At 41.9% G+C, this 24,623-nt stretch overlaps 1 protein-coding gene across 1 annotated transcript; it reads left to right on the forward strand.

The window, feature by feature from the left end:
* The first annotated feature begins 4,252 nt into the window (after positions 1-4,252).
* On the forward strand, positions 4,253-23,066 carry KATNA1 (katanin catalytic subunit A1). Its single transcript, XM_082215275.1, has 12 exons — positions 4,253-4,402; positions 4,837-4,928; positions 12,050-12,223; positions 13,873-14,030; positions 14,360-14,543; positions 15,912-16,033; positions 17,884-17,989; positions 18,381-18,539; positions 19,770-19,896; positions 20,383-20,517; positions 21,013-21,139; positions 22,717-23,066. Exons 3-12 carry the CDS (start codon positions 12,053-12,055, stop codon positions 22,913-22,915), a joined length of 1,488 nt encoding a protein of 495 aa, XP_082071401.1. The 5' UTR covers positions 4,253-4,402; positions 4,837-4,928; positions 12,050-12,052; the 3' UTR covers positions 22,916-23,066.
* The last annotated feature ends 1,557 nt before the right edge of the window (positions 23,067-24,623 follow it).

A 24,623-nucleotide genomic window follows, 5' to 3' on the forward strand; every position in this document is an offset into this window, starting at 1 on the left:
CAATGCACTCTCCATTGGTCTGCCCTTAGAAAGCTCAATTGATCAGGATGACTGGCTGGGATTCCATTTTCAATCATATAATCCCTTTTCTTAAACAGCTGCATTGGTCGTCTGTTCATTTCTGGGCCCAGTTTAAGGTGTTTATGTTAGTGTTTAAAGTAAATGGTGCTTCCATCACAGTGTTCCGTTGCACCAGAAGTGGTTTAGTCCTGCTGGCCACATGACCCGGAAAGCTGTCTGTGGACAAATGCCAGCTCCCTTGGCCTGAAGCGAGATGAGTGTCGCACCCCATAGTCACCTTTCACTGGACTTAACCATCCAGGGGTCCTTTACTGTTTACCTTTAAAGTCCTAAACTACTTAGGCCTCATATACCTGAAGGACCATCTCCTTCCCTGCAGACCCTCAGGTGTTAAGATCGGCAGAGGAGGCCTCTCTTTATAGTTTTGTTGCCCCCAAGAACTTTGGGCGAGGCTTAGAGAGGGCATTCTTGGTGACAGCCCCTAAACTGGAACTCCCACCCCACAGAGGTGTGTCTGGGACCCTCACTACAAAATTTTTGAAGAATGCTGAAGATACACCTCTTTATCCAGGCCTTTGACACTTGAGATGTATATTTGTGGAACCTACCCTACCCTACTTTTGTGATTAAAAAGTTTACAACAAACTACAAAGTTGTATTCTAAATTGTTGTGACCCACCCTGAGACCTTAGGTTGAAGGGCAAGTGATAAATAAAAATTAACCATAATAATAATCCAAATGTTAAGAACATATCAAAAGTTTTAGGTGCACAAATAAGGCCTGTTAAGTTTTCTAAATTTTGCCCATTACTGTTTTCAGGTAAGGAGTGATGATGTAACATTCACAAATGTAGACCCCAAATTAATTATTTTAATTAAGCTTGTTAATATTTATATTCAGAGAAATTATGAATGTGATGTGTGACTCTGCATTTTGGAACATTTTAAAAATAATATTCTGCCTCGTTTGTTCCCTACTGTCCATCCAAAACATTCCAACAAATGCTACTTTTTCTTGGGGAAGGAGTGCTAAATTAGGATAACTGGTGTTTGTGAGAGTCCTCATATAAACAATGTCATGCTTTCCCACTCTTTGTGACTTATAGTCTTGGTGAACCTATTCTTTATCAGTAGTCAGACTGGATTTATTGTAGCATCAGTTTTTATTAGCAATGTACTTCAGTTTGTGTGTCTTTATTGCCAAGTTGTGCCCTTGGAAAAACAGAAGATACGCTCATAAGCAATTGTGATGTTATAGTTGCCTTGTGTCCATGTGTAGATTTTCTCATACTTTTTTCAAAGTAGTCTCTGGTGTGAATTTCAAATATTTTATAGACTGCACAATTTACATTTTTCTTCGTAGAAGAAATTCTATTTTTTTAGTTTTGTAGTATTTTCAACAAAAAAGTTTGTGACGGGACCGAACAAAAGAGAGAAAACATAAACTTGTTCCACACTTGGTTTCTAAATAAACTTTTCAGTTAAAACGTTAAAAATGTCATTGCTTTGCTTTTCCACATACACATATGACCTGTATTTATATAAAATGTTCTATAATCATGTAATTGTATTGTAAATGCGGTTGTACTATTTGCTTACATTCTTTCCTTGGGCAGGCCCTCTTGCTGATTCTTTTCTACCTAATTCATAACCAACCTTACAGAATGTTTGACTAAAACTTCTCTCTCTCTTTTGGAGACTTAAAAAAAATATGTTGTTTCAGTATGCAAAGCTGTGATGGAGAACCAGTTTTTTGGGGGATTTTGTTGATATTGTACGTCTACTAGAGAATGCAGTGTGAGTGGGTTCATAGATGCTGCTGCTGTTACCCAAAGTACCTGTTAATTTTTGGCTGCAGATCTCTGGTATTTTAAACAAGACATTAGTATTTGCTGTAATGCAGCCAAAGGAAAGCAATGGTATATTTGGGTAAACATCTGATAGTAAAACTTTAAAATGCCTTAATATACCCTCCAGTGAAAGACACTATTCAAGTTTACTTTTATATTGCATTTTGTATATATGCCTTTTGTATTGTAAACACTGCTGGTAAATGTTACACTTTTATTAAGAAAATTCTGTAGTGTGAGAGAAGTGCCTTGACGGACAGTGTAACAATCATCTTTACATATTTCTGCATGTAATACTTGGTAATCCATTAAATTCCTTGAGTGTCTTATGGATCTCTTTCCACTTTTTAAATCAGTTTTCTCTAATGTACCATTTGCTGAGGTAATAAAATTTAAATTCAATGAATGAATAAGCTGCTAATCAAATATAATTTTATACTGATGAAAAGTGTTGGTTTGGTCTTCCTCCTCTTTGTTGAATGGAGATATTGAAATCCTGGTCATTCAAATGTTATGCTGTATTTGTTTATACTGGCCATGATTACCTGGCTCACAGAGCAATCCAAATCCTTAACAGGGAGCAACAGACAGATGGATCCATCTATCAGCTTATCCAAAACTCTGCCACATGGGTGAAGGGTGGTTTTCATACATTTTCCCTTGCACTAGTGTTAGGCTTGTATAGCTGTCAGGGACCTACGGGTCTTTGGATCTCAGAGCTCCAAGGCCTCTAACGTCCTGGGGTGTTTTTTTTTTGGGGGGGGGGAGCTTCTCTGGGTATCAGCAGCAGTATCTTCACACCTGCCCTCACAGAACTTGGAGCCACTGGTACCATGCACCCGCACCAGTGGTGCTCTTCATCAGCTGATAGGCCTGCATACCATCCCATTACCATCTGACATAAGCATCCAGGGGTTAAGATTTTGCCCCCAGTTGTTATTTACTGTATTTCTAAAGCTGCTCTCATGCCATGGGATCCCAGGACAGTGTACAAATAGAGTATAAATCTTACCATGTAATGGAATCCCCCCCCCCCATAAATATAGGTATTTTGAAAACCACAGTTCATAAGACTGGTAACTTCTTCCCAACTTAGGTACAAATCTAAGACCCTATCCTATTGGTCTTTATTCTAAAGTAACATGAAGTAGCATTCCAAAGTACAAATATAATAAAATATAAAATCAAACCTATAAAAAAATACACAGCACTTTAGGCTGCTTTTCTATACACACCTGAAAGTAAGCCCAGTTTAACTCTGAGGTCTACTTATTGGTAGGTGCTCTGGGCTGTTGCATTGCTATGATACTAGTTTGTGAAATGTATGAGGCTCTGTGAAATGCTATGAGTGTAGCATGATCCTACTGCTGCCAGTAAGGTAAGGTAAAAAGGTATTCCCTTGGCTTTGCTATGCCACTAAGCAAAAGAAGGAATCTACCCTCCACACGTCCCCTCCCATCAGGCAGCAGAGCCAATGATCAAGGATAATGGAAGATACCAACCAAAACATCTGGAGGACCCCTTCTCAAAATCATATAGCCTTTAATTTCAGGAAAACAGAGGGCAACACCAAACCTGATGCCTCAACGCCTTCCACATGTGCTGAGTCAGAAATATTTTGGGCAGCAGGTTGCAGGACAGCCTCAAAGATGCACTCTCCCAAGCCCACATTCCCTGCATGTTCGCACTCCTGTTTCGGTGACGTCTGTGCTGACTTGGTCATATTCACGAAATGGAAGATGGCAGGATCCCCTCAGGGTCATAGTTACAGGCACCAACCAACCTGTTGGTAGACCAACTCTGCCTTACAAAGACGTCTGCAAACATGACATGGCAACATCAACCCTGCCCTGTGGGAGTCCCTTGCAGGTGACTGCAGTGCCTGAAGGCAGACAGGCAGGTCCAGTAGGCTAGTTTGTACACACTCAGCCCGCTCTGTATCCTGCATTCAGACGTGCAAGAAGCCTTGTTGTCAGAGATAAAGAGCACATTCCAAGCAGGCAAGAAGGCGCGGGCGCCAAGCGGGGGGTGAAGCGGCAGGATGAGGTTGTGGCTGGGAAAGACTTCCGAGAAGGCACCTCGGCGTAGCGATCCCCGTCCCTGACATGAAGAGGTCAGGGACCACCAGACCCCTTCCCAAAGAGAGCGAGAAGCGAAAGGCCAGCCGGATCCTTCTACTTCGAGAAACCAAACAATACGGCAGGTAGAGGCGGGGAAAGAAAGTAAAAAAGAAAAAGCGGGTAGAAGAGCCCGCCCAGCAGTGACGCCGCGAGTTCTGATTGGAGGAGAGAATATAAATGAACCAAGGGGGGAAAGAATCCCACGCCACTCAGAGTCCCGAGAAAAAAAGAACCGCCCGGTGGGCGGGGCCGTAGGGACGTTAGGACGCCGTGGGGCGGGACAAGAGCTGGCGCCTGCGCGCTAGCGACAGTGCCTCCGCGCGGAGTGGGCGGGAGGCGGCGCTGAGATGAGTCGGGCCCTAGCGCCACCGCCACGGTCGCCGCCGTTACGGAGCTGAGCGCGCCGAAGAGGTGAGTGAGCGTCCGCTTCCCCCTTCCGCCAGCCTCGCTTTCCCCGTCCGTTGAGCCCGGAGCGCCCCCTCCCTCGCCGCCCGCCTCCTTCGGCGGCTTCTCTGGGCGGCTTCTGCCCCCCCCCCCACAATAGCATCCGGAGTGGGATGTCGCCCCCCGAGCGGCGTTGGCGGGAGGGCTTTGAATGGGCTTTGCTGGTCAGCCTCTCCTCGTCCAGGAGGCCCGAAAAGAGGCTGGAGGGGAGCGCGAGGTGAGGCGCCCGCGTCCCCAGCTCCCGGTTTCCTGCGGCTCCAGACCCTGTTTCGTCTCCTCCTCCTGCTCGAGACCTTCTTTGCATTCCCTTCCCTTCCTATCCCGCCCCCCCCAGCACCTGCCCGTGTGAGGCATCCCGCGGGTGACTGGAGAGCCCTTTGCCCAGTTACGTGTTCTCTTAGGATTTCAGGTGATGCGGGAGACGTCACTGTCGGGCTACTCGTCCTGCCATTCCTTGGACTGCTTTCCGGAGTAAACAACACCTGCTTTTGGAGTAAGTCAGTCTCTCCTTTTGTATGGTTGGGGGCGGAGTGGGGACATCATCGTGAGTATTGGAGGGGTGGGGGGACTTCTTTCTTCCCTGTGCCATAAGAGTGTGATTCCCAGCAATTGGTGCTCAGAGACATACTGCCTTTGAAAGTGGAAGTAGAACCCCTGGCCACTGTAGCGAGTAGCCATGGAAAGCTTTATTCACCATGAATTTGTCTAATCCTCTTTTAAAGTTATCCAGGTTGGTGATGCTACCTCTTGTGAGAGTGAACTCCATAGTTAAACTATGTGCTGTGTGTGAAGAAGCCCTTTCTTTTACCTGTCCGGAATCTTCCTGTATTCATCTTCATTGGATGTTCCCAAGTTATGAGAGAGGAAGGAAAAAATTTCTTTTTCTGCTAGTTTTCCATACTATACTGTTAGAGATTTTGGAGTGCTCCCCGCCCCACAAATCCTAGTAATTAATAAATGGTAGTATTTAGGATGTGAAAGAAGAAGTACAAACTGCAGAGGAATTCCTGGGCTAGTCTATTCAAAACAGGGCCATTAAGGAACAATAGAGTTCCAGTGATATCTGACCAATATTTTAACAGTGGTCCACTAATTAAAATAACTTGGCAATGCAAGAGAACTGTCCTTCCCCCCTGCCCTAAGGTGTGAACAGAGACTGGGGTTTGGAAGGTTGGCAGGGTGACTGTGTGTTTGAGGTGACAGGAAAAAGGAGTCTGGGAAGGAGGAGGAGGAAGAGAGACTGGGATCCATCTTTGGGCAGGCTGGCTGAGGGAGATGCCTTGACTCCAGGGCTTCACTGCTGCAGGGACAAGCCCTCTTGAAATGACCATGCTGTAAGATTTGGACTCCTCCCATGCAGACTGAAGCCAGGACAGTTTCCACCATGTCTCAGTTCTTCAAAGGACCACAGTGCCTGGAACCCCATGAGCATGAGCTCTTGCCACTGCTCAGCAGAGAGTGATAGGCACCCAGCTTTTGTAACAATACATAATTTTATGCATCTTTATAATTTCTTCTTTAGATTTGTATAATGGCATTATGATATTGAGATCTTTATTTTCCATTCCTTTGCTAATGATCTTTAGCATGGAAGTTGCCTATTTTCACAGTTGCTGCATGACTGCATTGCAGACCTCCTGAAATTTCAGGTGTGTAGTCTGGGTTACACCTTGAACCATCATTGCTACTGGAGGCATGGGTTGCCCCAGAGGCTAGGAGTGCCTTTTCCTAGCCTTGAATGGTGCACCAGCCATAGCCATTCTTGGACAGGGCTAATCTATACACCATTAACTTCCAGGTTGGTTTACTGCAATGTGCTCTGTGTTGTGCTTGTTGCAACTTTAGGACCTGTGGCTAACTCAGTGGTTTGGTTGCTGAATGGTGCTGCCTACTATTGAGCATGTTACACTGGGGCAGGTTCAAGGTGCTTATTGACATATAAGACCCTGAACAGCTGGTTACATGAGGGAGCACCTTCTCTCATATCATCCTGTCCGTTAATTGAGTTCTCTATATCAGGCCCTCCTAGTCATTCCATCACCTGCACACATGCATCCTGAAGCACTCAGGGGGAGATCTTTCCAGCTCTTGGAATTCCCTCTTCCCTTAAGTATGGCAGGTACCAACCTTGTGTTTTGGCCACATTTATCAAGCATTTCCTGTATTTTAAACACCTAGCTTTCAGTGAAATATTTTTTTATTTTTCCACTGTTATTGTTGCATTAATGCTTTGTGTTATTTCTTAAATACGTTCAGAATAAGCTGCCCTGAAATTTGATAATAAGGATGGTATATAAATATTAGAAACAATGCTGGTGTTTATAGGACTAAATATTTCATTGTTTTCTTGTCCTGTAGATAATAAACCCTATGAGTGGAGAATTCAGTATCAGGATTGTGCATTATTGCTGTTGTTGTTGCAAGCGAGCTAATGTAAAATGATTACTCAGGGTCTGCTCCTGAAGTTTGCAAGAATGGGCATTTGGTCTTGATAAAATTATTGCATCTGTTGAAATTTTGTGGGTAGTCAATCTTTTGCCCTCCAGATGTTGGGCTACAGCTGCATCACTCCTGACATTTGGTTATCGGGGCGGGGGTGTAGTCTAACAATATCTGGGGGACACCTCTTTGGTTATCCCTGGTTCAGCAGAAGGTCATCTTCCCGGTTACACAGGAAGAGGAAAGGAGGAATATGAGCTTGAGGCTTGCTGTGGTTTGTGAAAGTCCCCCTAAAGCAGCGGTCACCTTGGTTTTTAGACACCTTGTTTTTTAGACCCAAGCGAGAACACCCACACTCTTCACTTTTCCAAGGGATCTGGGTATAACTTTTGTGGCTAAGGCAGTAGTGCTCAGCAGAACAGGGTAAAGCTTCACTTTTTATCTTTCCTTTCAACACTTGGGTCACTGCTCATTACTGAGAGGGTCAGCAGAGGCAGTGGGAAGGTTGGCCCTGCTCCACCAACTACTACTGGACTAGTGTGTTTTTTAAAAGATGCAAAGAGGGATATACATTTCTCAGGGAAGGCACTCAGACTCTAAAAACTGGAAACATTGTAATCAAAATGTTGTTATTTAGTCCATATTTTATTTTTGTTATTATATGTACAACTAATAATGGCAACAAAGTGTTCTGGTTCTAATAAGTGTACAGGAGCCTAATAAACGATCTTCAAACAGGTCAGAACTGGAAGCATAGTGTAGCAAGCTGTAATACAACAACAAGCATTTTCTCTTGATTTCAGTGTTTTAATTTTCTCAAAATTGATATTGGTGGGACTTTGACTTTGGGTACATTGTGCCCATAATGCTCTGGTTTTCTAGAGCAGGGGTTGTCAACCTGGTCCCTACCGCCCACTAGTGGGCGTTTCAGGATTTTAGGTGGGTGGTAGAGGGTTCTACGGCACAAGCACTGGTGGGCGGTAAGGAAATTTTACCATCAAGAAAAATGCATTAGTGGGCAGTAGGTATAAAAAGGTTGACTTACCCCTGTTTTAGAGTAAAAGAATGAACAAAGTAACATGCATATCAGAGGGGATGAAGGTAGCAATGCTCAGTGGTGTAGCGTGGGTTGTCAGCACCCGGGGCAAGGCAAGTAATTTGCGCCCCCTAACCCGTGGATTTGTGCCCCCTAACCCGTGGATTTGTGCCCCCTAACCCCCAGATGTTGCGCCCGGTGCGGCCGGCCCCCCCTGCACCCCCCATGCTACGCCACTGGCAATGCTTTTGTCTATCCCTGTTATCCATTTACAAATAACTTTTCAAAATTAACTGTGAAACTCTAGCAGATGGCAGAATTCTGAATTGTCATTTCAGAAGCAACACTCTCCTTATGTAGTATTGTTCAGTGCTGGATCTACAAGTTTTGTCATAGGGTGCAAAAGTCTTGTTTTTTGTCCTAGGGTGCCACCCATTCTCCCTAAAGACATATGCTTTAAAAAGGCCTCATATAGGTTGGTGGGTTAAGTCAAGGAAAGGGAGCTTTGAAAATGAGTTGCTAGTTTCCTTTATACTGCGCTGTCAGATTTAAAATTCAATTAAAAGCAAAATTAAATAATAATAATAGTTTAGTAGCCAGGACCATCCAATACAGGAAATCAAGTTACATACACTTCTGTCTTCTTGGATGTATGAAGCTGTCAGTGTTCCCAGTTAGCCCACACACAGGTTACTAATTGTAAAGCATAATGGGAGGCAAGTATATAGGGCAGTGCCTGCAAGGGGGCCGCCCTCCTGGTTTGCTCTGCCCAGGGTTCATGTGCTTGCCCTGCTTGGTGCAGTGGATACTAGGAAGCAGGAGGTGAGTGGAAGGGAAAGGAGGCAGAGGCGCTTATCTGGACTCATCTCCTGTGGCGGGGTGTGTACCCTGAAAGCTGAGGATCGGGTGGGAGAAAAAAGGAGGCATTTGATGACAGCATATCTGTGGGTGCTGCCCTGGGCATTTCCAGCAAGAAGGCAGAGGGGGTGCAGCTGCATCTGTAGTGGTGAAGTGGAAGGAAGAGGAAAACAAGGAGGGCTGCCCATCTGTCTGCCTTGGGACCTGCTGCGTCTTGGAACAAGGGCTGCCAGGCAACAGTGAGCCTAGACAAGGCAGAAATGGCCGGGGAGGTTCTGGGCTCTACTACTTCTGTTGCTGCCACTCTTGCACTGTCTGGCTGCTGTTTGCCTTCTGCTGCCAGCCCAACAGGCCAGACCCAATGTTGGGATCTCCGCCAGAGTGAAGTGAGAGCCTCCTCCCGGCCCTTTCACTCCTTTCAGCATTGAAGTGTGTGTGTGTGTTGAACCCAGTAATTTTGCAGCCCCCCCCCCAAATGTGCCATCCAGGGGCACTTGCCCGCTTTGTCCCCACACTTGATCCAGCCCAAGTATTGTTTTGGGAGAGATTCATTTAGCAGCAGAGCGCGCGCACACACACACACACTTTTAAAAAAATATTTAAATAGATGGTTTGAATAAAAAACAATGCTAAAGTATGATGTCATGACTGAAAATGCATTTTATAAGCTTCATAATTTCTCTTTGGAAGCTGAGCTTCTGTTAGTGCTGTTGTTAAAAGTTACAAGTCTTGGAAACTGCTGTGAAGTTTTTAGTGTACAACTTGTGTGAGAAAACATGCTTCCAGGATTTCGGCAAGCTTTCTCATAGATGTTTAGGATGGGTAAGATGGGTTCTCATACCTGATACACCTGTTTGCTAGCATGAGCTGATGACTAAACTAGTTTGAAATTACAAGTTTAGCAAGATGATGAAAACAATTAAGCAAGTAATGGCAAGTCATAAAGGAGATTTGGGTTTTTTGGATTCCAGAGTTTAAAAGCATATTACAGTTTGGTTTTTGCAGTAAAGCACGAGAGATAAGAGTGGTCTGAAAAGTCATAGGCAGGCAAAAAAGAAAGGAAGTAGATAATACTGAATGAAACCGTAGTAATGGTAAGCAAGGAGAAAACCAGAGGAAGAGTGTTTGAAATGAGAGAGCACTGTACAAAAAGTAAATCCCATTAAAGAGCCACATACTAAACAGAGCAATGTATTTTAGCATTAATTTAAGTGTGGTTGGTATCTTCAATGAAATGGTTTTGTTAAACTTTTTTTAAAACTTAAGACACTTAAAAACAGCTTAATTTTTTTTAAAAAAATCTAAAAGCAGTGTACAAAACGATCAAAACATATAAAAATCAAAATTATATACCAATATCCTAAAATAAAATTCTAAAAATTACATGGTGATCAGTAGAATGTACAGCTAATAGCTGTTTATCAGGTCAATGTAGTTTGGGCCTCTGTGTTATCGGCAGGGGAAGCTGCAAACTTGCTGCCGCACCCTGCACTACTTACTGCCAGTTATGTCAGCGTGTTTTGAGTTTCTATTAATATAGGTTCTGTAGCCAGAAATGCTATCTATAACTAGTTTCAACATGTAACTCTGAATGGATTGCATACTAAATCTCATAGCAACACTTGACGCAGTGAAATGTGTTTTAAAGGGATAAAGCAGAGAGCTCTTACCAACTTCAGTGAGAGTCATTCCCTGAGTTTTAATCTCGTGTTACCTACAAACAAGCAGAAATCAAAAGAGTAAAATTTCCACTAAACACAAAACACTGCAGAAATGATCCTGCATTTGTTTTTAAGTGTAATTCTATCCTAAATCTCTCTTCCATGGATAACCAGATTAATTTACTTAGAACATAGTGCAGAACATTTAATGTAACATTTATGGCTGCTTATTTAAGTCTCACCAGAACAATGATCTTTTATGAATGAGCCATTAAGATACATTAGGTTTTCTAAGGGTGAACTCTTGGAATGCTGGGAGTAGATTCCAGCTAACTCAATGGCACTTGCTGCTGAATAGGCTTGCATAGAATCGCACTGTCAGGCACATCACTTCTGAAGTGATATAAAGAGAGAACTTTTAATAATAATTAAGAAGTCACAATGCGGTTGGGCAACTACAGTGTGTCTTCTCCTTCCATCAGCCTCCCTCCTGTTGATAGCATTTCTGTAATACATATGGGCAGCCCAGGATATTTAATGTATTCTGAGAGAAAAAGTATGGGTTTTTTTCTTCTTCTTTGGCTTTACTGGAACATCTTCTGCCCATCATAGCCCATCTCATGTACTTCTATGCTTTTAAAAGCCCTTGGCCACTCTGTGGACTCAGCTATACAGCTGCAAATAAAACTTTTTAAGTGCAATATATGATGTGACACTACAGTGGTACCTCGCAAGACAAAAAACTCGCAAGACGAAAGAGTTTTTCATTTTTTGAGTTGCTTCGGAAGACAAATTGCCCTATGGGCTTGCTTCGCAAGACGAAAACGTCTTGCAAGTTTGTTTCCTTTTTCTTAAAACCGTTAATACCCAGGGAAACCGTGCTTCGCAAGACAAAAAAATCACAAGACGAAAAAACTCACAGAACGAATTAATTTCGTCTTGCGAGGCACCACTGTATATGGCAATGGTGAACCTTATGGAAAATTCAATGTATTTTTAAAAATGCTTTTAAAAAAGCATTTTCAGAACATTTTTTATGTGTGTGTAGATTGCACCTGTGTCTCTCAGCCATACCGGGAAATGCCAGGGATTAAATTTAGGACCTTCTGTATGCAAGTCAGGTGCTTTAAGACTGGTAGGGGAAATAGTTCAAATTCTGAATTTGAATAATACAAAGCAATGAAACTGGGACTGGAGGGGAAGCCATGTGTCTGGTTGCTATATACCATAGAATTTAATTCTTCAGTTTATGTTATAGTTATTCACAATTAACAGTCTAACGTAAATTATGACAAATCTACAGACTATGGTGCAACTTCTATCATTTAAAGTATAGTTCTTTGGAGACAAAACATGCTAGAACTATGTATTGAGTAATGCTTGTGTCATGACTATTTGACAACAGCCACATTCACAATTGATTGAAAGGTCTTTGAGAGAGATGGCTTTGTGACAAAATGTAACTGTTCTGTAGTACTATTTTTCACATAATGTATGAAAAATTGAAATACAGCATGAGAACCTTTCCATTCTTCCACATTTCCATGTTACACATTTGACAGGTTTTCTTTATACCCCAGCTGTTGTGTATTCCAACTGCAGCATTTTTTTCCTCCCCAGCTTATGTTGACCATGAGTCTTGTCATGATAAGTGAGAATGTGAAGCTGGCCCGTGAGTACGCCTTGCTGGGAAATTATGACTCTGCAATGGTCTATTACCAGGGAGTACTTGACCAAATGAATAAATACCTCTCTTCTGTCAAAGACACATACCTCCAGCAGAAATGGCAACAGGTGGGTCATCCTTTTTCCATTGATTGGGTTCTTACTTACACTTAATTCATAAGGTCCTTAGCTTAAGAAAAATTGCTTGATAATAATTTGCTTACAACAGATCGATTAAATTTTATAAACACGCACATTTCTAAAACCTCCTCTTGGTGAATTCCTGACTTACATTTACTAAAGAAAAGCTGCTACTAATTGTTAGAGAAAAGGGCACCTTTAATTTTTAAGTTACCTATTATTTTAATAATTAAAAAGCCTCAAAAATAAACTCAGCACTGATTAAAATCTGGTGCCAGTGCTTAATTAGAGTTCAAGCCAAACCTTGTCCACTCAGAAGCAAGTCCTATATTGAATTCAATGGGGTTTTCTCCTAGGTATGTGGAGTTTGGATTTGCAGCCTTAGTTGATTAATCTAAAACTTACTGCTCTGATGAATTGTCTTAATTAATCACTATCATGTGAACATCTGAGCCCTTCCTGGAATGTATCACTTCAGACTACTGGTGAGGAGTTGCATTTATGAATGCTCGCCCTTAATATTTTTCAAAAACACAACTTTATGCACAGAAAAATGTGATTTTTCTGGCATATTGTGGTTCTTTCATGTATAATAATAATAATCATTTATTATTTATACCCTGCCCATCTGGCTGGGTTTCCCCAGCCACTCTGGGCGGCTTCCAACAAAGTATTAAAATACAGTAGTCTGTTAAACATTAAAAGCTTCCCTAAAGAGGGCTGCCTTCAGGTGTCTTCTAAAAGTCTGGTAGTTGTCCTACTCTTTGACATCTGGTGGGAGGGCATTCCATAGGGCAGGTGCCACTACCGAGAAGGCGCTCTGCCTGGTTCCCTGTAACTTGGCTTCTCGCAGCTAGAGAACCGCCAGAAGGCTCTTGGCGCTGGACCTCAGTGTGAATGATCATCTGAAATTTCCTGTCAGAGAATTTGCTCCTGCCACACTGGGAGTTGTATTTTTTTTCAGTACTAAAGGTATGATCAATGCCTGGATGGGAGGCCACATGGAAATCCTACATATGCCTCTGGAATATAAATATTTAAAGTGGGATATAAATAGAATAATAGTGGATCATTATGACGTGCTTATTTAGTACTGGAATATCTTGTAATAGCCCAGGTAACCTTGAAAGGCCTGCAGTAAATACCAGTGTGAGGGCTTCTGAGGTGCATTACCGTGCTTGCTATGAACTTTAGATTACAGAGGTCTGTTCTGGAATAACTCCCTCAAAGGGCACCTAGAATATGGGCGATCCTTAAGAGTAGCTATTACAGAGAAATAATACTGTACCTTTAATATGGAATGGTATATGCAAATGAACTTCCAAGTTAATTAGCATAAGTGGTGCATTTGTTCCCCATTTTGGTGCAGGATTTGGGAATCTTTGGTAGACCAGGTCAACTTCCTATAAAGTAACATATTTATCTTGAAAACTTCCAAATGGCCCCTTCATCCAAAATAAAGATAAAAATAAAAGACTGATACACTATCAAAACAAAGAAAAGAAAAAAGCAAACAATTGAAGTTAAACATCTCTAGCAACTTCTAATGGAGCCCTATTTATTTTCTAAAGCTACGTATGCTCAGCTAGGGACACGTTTCTACCTGTTAAAGCTATACTTTTCATGTTTTCAATCAGGTTAGGCAGGAGATAAGTGTAGAAGCAAAGCACGTGAAGGATATCATGAAAACACTAGAAAGCTTTAAATTAGACAACACGCCTTTGAAAGCTGCGCAGCAAGAATTACCGGCTCATGATGGAGAAGTTTGGTCCCTGCCTGTACCTGCTGAACGTAGGTAAGAGACGCCGAGAGTGTAAAGTGGATCAAGGAAGCCCAAAACATTACATTTAAAATGTCTGTGAGACCCACACACTGGTTCCAGTTCCTAAGTCAGGGAAAAAGCATGCTGCCCTGTCCCCAGTATATATACCTTGGCAGTCCACATGGAGCCTCAGCACAGACCTTGCCCAGGAGGGGGGATTCCTAAGATCTATTGCCCCATAATGTAAACAATTCAGATCCTCATAGGTCCAAACAAAATGCTTATGCACTTGTCCCTATGCTGAAAGCTGCTTTAGTTTAGCTTTATTACAGTTTTCTCTTTTCCATTTTCTAACTAACCAGAAGTTCACCAGGAGCCAGGAAACGTCAGTCTGCTCATTGCAGTGATTGCAGGAGCCAAAATAATCGAGCGAGTGCAGCGCCTAAAGTCTCCAGCCGTCCCTCCTCCCGAAGCTCTAACGATAAAGGCAAAATAATCCGTGGCCGGGAAAAGAAGGATCCGCAGAATAAAATGAAAGAAGAAAAAGTGAGTGTCTAAAATGTGAAGCTAGCTTTTCAAGTTCTTAGACGTGCCCCTCTCCCATTTGGATCTCTCTCATATACACTGTCAACATTCTCAAGAGGCAGGAGGTGTAAGGTTTTAGGGAAGAGTAGTTTGAAACATGTCAATTTTGAAGCCCCATTACATTCAGTAGTGCATGTTTCCAGGTAAATGTGTATAGAATTGCAGCAGTAATGAAACTAAACGTGGCGTTTTTGTCAAATGGTACAAAGATGAATATTATTAGAATTTCCTTTCAGAGAGTCTGAAGGCTATAGTGAGCATAAGAGCAGAAGTAGAGCCAGCTGGATCAGGCCAAGGGCCAATCTAGTCAAGTACAGTGGTGCCTCGCAAGACGAAAAGAATCTGTTCTGTGATTCTCTTCGTCTAGTGGTTTTTTCGTCTTGCGAAGCAAGCCCATTGACGGATTAGCGCTATTAGCAGCTTTTAGCGGCTTATCTGCTGATCGGATCAGCTGATAAGCAGCTTAGCGGCTTAGAAAAAGGGGGGGGAGGGAAAAAACCAGCAGGAACTCGCAAGACATTGTCGTCTTGCGAAGCAAGCCCATAGGAGATTCGTTTTGCGAAGCACCTCCAAAATGGAAAACTCTTTCGTCTAGCGAGTTTTCCGTCTTGCGAGGCATTCGTCTTGCGGGGCACCACTGTATCCTGTTCTCACAGTGGCTGAACAGCTGCCTGTGGGAAACCAGTAAGCAGGATTCGAGCACAACAGCATCCCCCTCTCCTGTGGTTTCCGCAAATGGATGGAGTCATTCCATTCACAGAATAACTTGATATAGTAGAGGCTTCGGTTAATGGAAGGGGACCATTTTCACCAACACCCACCATGGCACTCCAGCACTGCTCAACGCTCCAGAATATATCTTTGGGGAAGGGATCGATGGGGTTGGTAAAAATGGTTTCCCCTCTTCCACTAGCAGAGACCTCCACTATGTCCTTCCAGCCTTTGATAATCTTGGGTGGAGCCGTGGGTGCTTTTACAAAACATTTCCATTGTAAAATGCTATATAAATATACCTAATGCCACAATTCAGTAACGGAATTATTTATTATAACAAGGTGCCTGATCAGTTCATGGCTCAGCTGACTTCTAAATTAGCTAGCCTGCACTTGGGGATGATTTTAATAGTTCCACCCAGTGCCATATTTCCATCTTGAATTTGCATTATTCTGGAATGGCTGTAAGCTGTGTAGACTATGGCCACTTTTGCCTACAGGGCCCTTGCTTCTATTATAATTAAGTGGGCATTAAGCCAGGTATAGTGATTCATTGTGTGGACAATTTTAAAATAACAAATGTAGGTTTGATATGCAAACTGTGTTTGTAATGCAGAATAAGCCCTCGTCTGACATTTCAGAATCTGAGCCAAAGAAATTTGATAGCACTGGATACGACAAAGACTTAGTAGAAGCTTTGGAAAGAGACATCATTTCCCAAAATCCCAATGTTCGATGGTAAGTGTAACCCATCTCTGTAATTTTTTTTACTTGGGAAGTATGTGTGTAAGCTCAATCCTTTAAAGAGGGTAATGCCAATGCTTCGTTAAAAATTAAATTTAACCTGACAACAGATTGTAGGTCTTCCATTAATAATATTTTTCATTCAGTTTATAGCAAGATATTACATTCAAGGAATTAAGTGTATCAGGCCTAGCTCAGTGCAAAATATTGTCCACTGTGACCTGCCAACTTATTTGCATCGTTCAGCTGAATCTAGCACAAGGCTTCTATAGAGGGGATATCACCACATCATACCTACTGTGCAGCCAGGAACAGCAAAATAATGGTACACAACTAGATGCTATACCACAACATCAGTGGTCTGAAAGAATAATAAGCACACTCTTAACTAATGCTGCTATACAGACTTCCTTGCTTAGAAGCAATCCTGTTACCATGTAGCCAGCTGAGTGGCCATTCACTCATTGGTTGGCACCCTGTATTTGGTATGAACAGGATGTAGTTTTAGTGGCTGAAGCGTAAATGACTACTGTCCCAATGTGGGCAGTCAACAGTTATTAAGAGTTGCTAATTATCTGAATTAACATTTTTCTCCTTTGTGTATACATAAGGCAAGAATGTTATAAAATGAGCTTAACATATACACTTGTACCAAGAATCCCTGGAAAAGATGATCAATTTGCCTCAACAGAATTTTTCTTAGAATATTACATGAGCCAGTTTTCATTGAGGGTGGGAGAATGAGTTTGTGCATCTTAAAATTAGAGCTTGTGTAGTCTGTATTTGGGCCTGTTCAATGCCTGAAAGGGGGGGGGGGAGAACACTCTTCTGACTTAGAGAAGCAAATTGCCTGCTTTCCTTGGTCTTTACTTGCCATATACAACCAATGGATTGGTTTCTGTTTCTATTATGAACCTGTACTTTAAAAGCAAATTCCTTCATACTGAAACACTTCATTCTTACTAAATCCTGAGGAATGTGCCCTGCTGAGTAAACATGAATAATATTAGGCTACTTGTGCCCAAAGAAAGGGCTGGCACATACCGTACAAAATAATGTTTCTCCATAACCTAGAATGTAACGGTTGTGGTTGTGATTGTTTGTATGTTTGTTACTTAATTTATATTTTGAAACTCTCCAGAGGAGAAGGTGGTTTGAGGGGCTGCAGGGGGAGGAGGAATTGCTGGAAACAGCCAGCCTGCTCAGTCTGCTAATATATTTTTCCTGTCAGCAGTGGGACACCCACTGAATACCTTTCTGTGGTTTTTGACTTCTTGAATATTTATAATTTGTATAACAAATGCATGTATTTATAAAGCTTCACCTCTAATCACTTTTGCCCTTGGTTTATATATAAAATCATAGTTTAACTTGGTGTGTTAAAAAGTCAAAATTTAACTGAATGTGGTGCCTGCATTCAGAGAGCATTTTAAGCCAGGTTACTTTAAGGGATGATAAATATTACTGAAATGCTTAAATGAAAAAAACACCTGAACTTTTTATATTAAAAACAACTTTATGATAGACTTCCATGTGAAAGAACATTTTGTACAAACAACAAGTGTGTTGATGTATTGATAGTTTTCTCCTGGAACAGAATTACAGAGTATGCAAATTTACTTGGAACAGAATGCTGACACCTGGGAGCAGATAGAATTCAAATGGGAAATTATTTATTTGATATTCTTCTGTAGAGAGTCATAGAAGGTTTCAGCTGCAGGTAGGAATGCATCTTTTAGAAGCTAACCCAAGGTTACTGTCCAACTGTGATAGGGACTCTTGAATGGAACAGTAATTAGTTGCTTCTAGCGTGTTGTAATCTGTTAATTTCTTTTCTTAAACAGGGATGATATAGCTGACTTAGTGGAAGCTAAAAAGTTGCTCAAGGAAGCAGTGGTTTTACCCATGTGGATGCCAGAATTCTTTAAGGGGATTAGAAGGCCCTGGAAGGTAAAATCATGCAATTTAGTTTTGAATTATTAATGTTTTCTTATGTCCTGATTGGGCACAATTTTATTAAGAGAAAATGATGAGTTAGTATTAACCTAATATCTGAATGCAATTATTGTATGGCTAGAATTTCTCACATTTTAGCAATAGAGCAAAATATATCACAATTCCACTGAATGCAATGTGTAGTGATCTGGATATGTAAACAAGTTAAATAAGAATGCCTGCTGTTCTGATCCTCAAAGCTAGGATACCATTTTCTTAGACATGATATTAAAGCACATTTGGAGAAAAGGAAGTTCTAAAGCAATTTCCAGTGGAAAATGTGTTCTAGATATCTCAAATGAGAAACTTTCTGAACCTTTTTTTGGACTTCCTTTCTTTTACATAGGGTGTTTTGATGGTTGGTCCTCCTGGCACTGGAAAAACGCTGCTTGCAAAAGCTGTAGCTACTGAATGCAAGACAACCTTTTTCAACATATCATCGTCAACACTTACTTCAAAATACAGAGGAGAATCTGAAAAACTTGTTCGACTTCTATTTGAAATGGTGATTTTAGAGTTCACTGTTGGTTCTTTGATATATATTTTGGATGAATAATAGTTTCTAGAATATACAGGTGTTCCAAAAACCTGGCTACTCATCTGAAATTTATATTTAAGCTTTTTTCAGACTTCTAGTTGTACAGCAGCTAAAGGGTATGCATGTTTGTATGTAATGGTTGTTGTGTTACATTGAGCAGGCCTGACCAGCGTTGGGCTATCATGGACAAGACTCCTTGTACTGTCATAATTTTGTCTTAACACAGTACCAGTCCTATCTGACTGCAGTGGGCTATTCTCCTTTACCAGACAAGCATGATGCAGTTGTATCACAAAATATAGAGGGGTGTGTGTGTGTGTGTGTGCGTGTGTAGCCAGCCTCATTCTCACACCACCCCTCTCCATTAAAGTCTTACAAGTTGCTTTGCCACTTAGCAGTGAATTGCATAGTAGCACCTCCCTTGGTTTCATACTATTCAAGTTAATGTATAACTTCTATTACTTTTTAAATGAATCTAGATTCAGGTAGGTAGTCGTGTTGGTCTGACGCAGTCGGAAAAAATAAATAAATTGTCCAGTAGCACCTTAGAGACCAACTAGGTTTGTTCTGGTCATAAGCTTTCATGTGCATGTACACTTCTTCAGATACGTATCTTCAGTATCTGAAGAAGTGTGCATGCACACGAAAGCTTATACCCAGAATAAACTTAGTTGGTCTCTAAGGTGCTACTGGACAATTTATTTATTTTAAAATGAAGCACTCCGAAGCCCGCTTGCACACTGCCCAGAATTTTATTGGAAAGTTTGTTGGGTCTCAGGATGTTGGATTAATGCATAACATTAATGGCTAGGAATGATGGCAGTTGAAGTCCAACATCTGGGAACCCAAGATTGTTGCTTCAGGGGTGGACTTTGGTAATATGGTGCCCTGAGCAAAGGCAAAATTTGGCATTCTCCCCCTCCCCCTCCCTCCCAAAAAACTTTGAGGTACATAGGTACATATAGTGGGGATGATGATGATGATGATGCACCTCCTCATCTTGGCACCCTGTGCGGGGGAACCACCCAGATCACCCTAAATCCGGTGCTGGTTGCTGACTTGAGAGAGAAAAACTGTAATTGAGTGGACTTTCAAGGTTATATGCCATGTTTTTTGTGCAGTAAGTTGTTAAACATAGCCCAACGGTACTTCTGGTGATTTAAGTTCAATTGATGTTCCTTCATCTTGTCTCTCAAGGCTCGATTCTATGCACCAGCAACAATATTTATAGATGAAATCGATTCTATCTGTAGTCGCAGAGGAACTTCTGAGGAGCATGAAGCCAGCCGAAGGGTGAAGGCAGAATTACTCGTTCAGATGGATGGTAAATAAGCTCAGTTCACATTGTGTTAAAGAGATGTGAAGCTCGAAGTAGGAACTTTGATGTGACATTATAGTAGCAACACTGTACTAATATTTCTGCTTTGGATCAGAAATTATGTATGACTGTTTAAAGTAGTAGCTTTGTGCAATACATGTATCGTATGGATGTAGCCACTGTCTGAATTACTATGGTTGTGGAATCATTGAACAGACTTAATTTTGCAGACCAGTGGATAGACTTCTGAAAAGAGTTTTCCCTCTTTACAAAGCTGTCTTAGTCGTTCTGCTCCTGTTTTTCTTTTTTAGTAATTAAATGCAGCAGCAGGGGGAGCTGCTTCAATAGCCAAGAGACACTTTATTCAAATTGTTCAGTGCAAATCTGTTGCCATTTTATGCAGGTGATTAAAATTCACATTGGCTTTAACTTTGGATAGCTTCCAGAATTTTGTGACCTCCCCTTATAACTTCCTCTTTCCTTCTGATTTAGGTGTTGGAGGGGCTTCTGAAAATGATGACCCTTCCAAAATGGTTATGGTACTAGCTGCTACTAATTTTCCATGGGATATTGATGAGGCCTTACGACGACGGCTGGAGAAGAGAATTTATATTCCTTTACCATCAGGTAGAACAACTTCCATTTTGGGGGAAACCAACCTTTTTATTTATGCTGAATTTTGAATTCTGAACCTGAATTTGGTGTAGGACTGTATTGGGAAATAGGGGTGGTGCTTCCAAGTGGCCTCCGGGGAAAATACTCCCCCAAGAAGTAGAATCCCAGATTTGTGCTGCCTTCTATGGAAGGGGCAGAAATCCAATAGAGGCTCCGCAACTCCCAGTCTTCCCTCCCAGGGTTCCCTTCTCCCCTGGGAAGTCTCCTGAACCTCCAGAGCTGTGATTAGGGTGGCAGTTTGGGTTGCAGTGAAAATCACTTCCCTTCCTTGGTAGAGTGTTGCTTGTAAACTTTGGCACACAAGCTTCTCGGGTGGCAAAAAGCAGAACTAAGTGCAGGTTTAGGAACCCATTTTTGAAAGCCTCAGCATTTTGTGAAAGTTAGTAACTATGCTATGTGGTTCCAACTATTTATATTGTTACTTTTTAAAAAAATGTTCCGTTTTAGCCAAAGGTAGAGAAGAACTTCTAAGAATAAGCCTGCGAGAGTTGGAACTTGCTGATGATGTTGACCTTGCCAATATAGCACAAAATATGGAAGGTTATTCCGGGGCTGACATTACTAATGTTTGCAGGTACGTTAAAACTGTAACACTTCTAAAATAATTAAGGCCTGTTTTAAGCATACCTACTCAGAAATTTGAATGAATAATCATTTAATTGGGGCTTTTCTTGGAATCCAAAATTTGTTTATGAAAATACATTAATGTTGCTGTTTGTCCACTGGCTTACTGTTGCTTTGATAAAAAATATAAATATACTGAAACTACTTCCCAGTCAGGCAGTCTTTATTCTTCTCCCTCTTCATTCTCCTCTAGTTCAAGGAAAGCAGACAGATTCAACCTATTTGTCTGCTTTCCTTGAACTTGGGGAATGGCAGGTTTGTATACCTTTTTCCCTTAGTCCCCATTCTCTGCCACGATGGGCTTTTTCCTTCTTGGTGCACACGTCTCTCATGTATTGTTCCTCTCCGCTCTACATTTGTTTTATCCTTTTTCTCTGGCCATATGCACTTTTTCCTCATCCACATCAGTTACCTTCTCTTCTTCCACTCCCCTCTACTCCCTCTCCGTTATTTTTCCCCTGTCTCAAATCTTTATCTAACCCCCCATACCAGTCTCAACTGCACTATTTGTGCCATTTCTCAGGTGAATCTGTTCAGCCATTGCAAAATGAAGAGGGTAATCCCCATATCAGCCCCTCCAAAACGACTCCACACCCCTTGCCTTCTGTCATCTATTAGCCTAGCCAGTGTCACTGTTTGAAATACCGAAATTACTGTCTTCCCATTGAAGGCAGTTTTGATATTTGACAGAGCTGTAGCTGTAAAGCATCTGCTCTGAATGCATAAATTCCTAGGTTGGGAATATCCCTTACCTGAAATCCTAGTGAGCCACTGCCAGTCAGTGTAGACAATACTGAGCTGGATGGACCAATGCTCTGACTCTGTATAAGGCAACTTCCTGGATTCTTGTGACATTTTGCTAAAGGGAGATACCAAAAATGTGTAGCGGTTTCTGTGAATATACAGTGGTACCTCGGGTAAAGTACTTAATTCGTTCCGGAGGCCCGTTCTTAACCTGGAGCACCACTTTAGCTAATGGGCCTCCTGCTGCTGCTGCGCCGCCGCCGCCGCTGCACGATTTCTGTTCTCATCCTGAAGCAAAATCCTTAACCCGAGGTACTATTTCTGGGTTAGCAGAGTCTGTAATCTGAAGCATATGTAACCCGAGGTACCACTGTACAAAGGATAAGACATGCATGATCAGAGAGAGAGAAAAGAATGATAAAAAGGTGTCTCTGTAAGCTGGGGTTTCAAGCTGGGTCTCAGATTCCAAATTACTGCAATAGAATTATGTGATCTACTGAACTGTTATTAATCCACAGTTGTAGAAGTCGGAGCCTGCACGCCTCCAGATGTTGCTGGACTGACTCCGACATCTGGAGAGCCACAGGTTCCCTATCCATGCAGTACTGAATACAGTACGAAGTCCCCAGATGTGTTTCCGTTTTTGTGCTGAAGGTCAAACTTTCCACGCAGTCTGTTTGATATTTTAAGCATGTCAGTGTTCATCTACAGCTACTGTTAGCCATTTACTAAGGACCAGTGGCATTGTGTATTCTCATTAAGTCCAATCTTGCATACCAACAGGGATGCTTCACTAATGGCTATGAGAAGGCGTATTGAAGGCTTGACACCAGAAGAAATCCGAAATCTTTCCAGAGATGAAATGCACATGCCAACCACAATGGAAGATTTTGAAATGGCTTTAAAGAAAGTTTCGAAGTCAGTCTCTGCTGCGGACATTGAAAAATATGAGAAATGGATATTCGAATTTGGATCATGCTAAGCCTTCCTACCTTGAGATATCTGCCTTAAGTCTTCAAACAATTCCAGAAGTAATTAAAAAGTAGTGCAACAGGGCACTGGGTACTATTTTTTAACTTTTGTAATTACAGTTAACAGCAATATCCTTAATAAAGTTAGTTTTTTAAATTGCAGCTCATTTTTTACCTCTTGCACCAGTTGTCCCTTCTGTTCTCTGCACAAGGTATTTGCATGTAAACTAGCCTTACTTCAATCTATGCACCCAACTAATGCAATAGTATTAGTTGGGAAGTGTTATAGGTACCTATTTACAGATAACAGGGTGAAAACTTTTTGACATAGATCCACATTTTCAATTTTTTATATTCAAATAGAGTAAGCTTGCTCTGCTATTTGCCTACAAAATCCAAAATAACCCCCAAGCTACATACCTGCTCCTTCAGAGTATATAATCCCATCAGGAGCAGGCAATCTCCCATCCATACAGCCTAAGGAACCACTCACTAACAGTCCCCTAATTCTGTAACTTTAGCGAATTACATAAACATTCAATGGGAATCAATGCTAGGTGGTGCTGGGAAACACAAATGGCACAAGGAGAATTCACAGGAGAAAACCAATGGCAATATATAAAAGGTAACATGGTGCTGGTAAGAAAATAAATATTTTGCCTTGTCTCACACTTTGCTCTGGAGACCTTATTCACCAAGCAGCAGTAGCATTTCAGTATTATGAATATGTAGTGCTTTGTGTTCTAGCATGGCAGTTATCTCAAAAATGGAATGCTTTTCAATATAAAATATATGAAGGCATTCTTTTCATGTGAAGTCATAGGCTTGATAGCTACATGAACCTGCCCTCATGCTGAGATCACCCTGTGTCCTCCCATCTCCAAAGGTAATGCAGGTAGCAGCTAGGATATGGGTTATTTCAGTTGTTGCATCCTCCGTTATCTTTCTGGCATCAAGCAAATATATTTTTTTATTTCCCCAGGCCTTTCATGTTATAAAGGCATTTATGTGCCATCTTTCAGCTGTAGAAAGAGCCCCCAAAGTAGCATTTGATCATTCAGTGGTGGTGCTTGGCTGAAGGTAAGGCTTCCAGCAGCAGAATAAGGAGCAAAGCAATTTCCCTTCCTCTCTCCAAATCTGCTCTGGAAAGTCCCCAGCCCTCCATACTAACTTAGGAGGGATGTGCAGGGGAGGAGATGCTGCTTCCCTCCCTATTCTGCTGACAGACTCCTTACGGTCCGCTGAGCAACACTCCTCAACACAATCCTAAAGGTAAAGGTACCCCTGACTGTTAGGTCCAGTCGCGGACGACTCTGGGGTTGCGACTCTATAGGCCGAGGGAGCCAGCGTTTGTTCACAGACAGCTTCCAGATCATGTGGCCAGCATGACTAAGCCGCTTCTGGCAAACCAGAGCAGCACACGGAAACGCCATTTACCTTCCCACCAGAGCGGTACCTATTTATCTACTTGCACTTAGTGCTTTCGAACTGCTAGGTTGACAGGAGCTGGGACCGAACAACGGGAGCTCACCCCGTCGCGGGGATTCAAACCGCCGACCTTCTGATCAGCAAGCCCTAGGCTCAGTGGTTTAGACCGCAGCGCCACCCGCGTCCCTTCAACACAGTCCTAAAGCTTTTTAAATCTGTGATTGGGTTTTTTATCTGCTGCTGAGAATTTATTTTACATTGCTGCTTTCTTCGCCTCTAAGCAGTTAAATA

Source organism: Podarcis vaucheri (assembly GCF_965113315.1).
Source record: "Podarcis vaucheri genome assembly, chromosome: 3".
NCBI lineage: Eukaryota > Metazoa > Chordata > Lepidosauria > Squamata > Lacertidae > Podarcis > Podarcis vaucheri.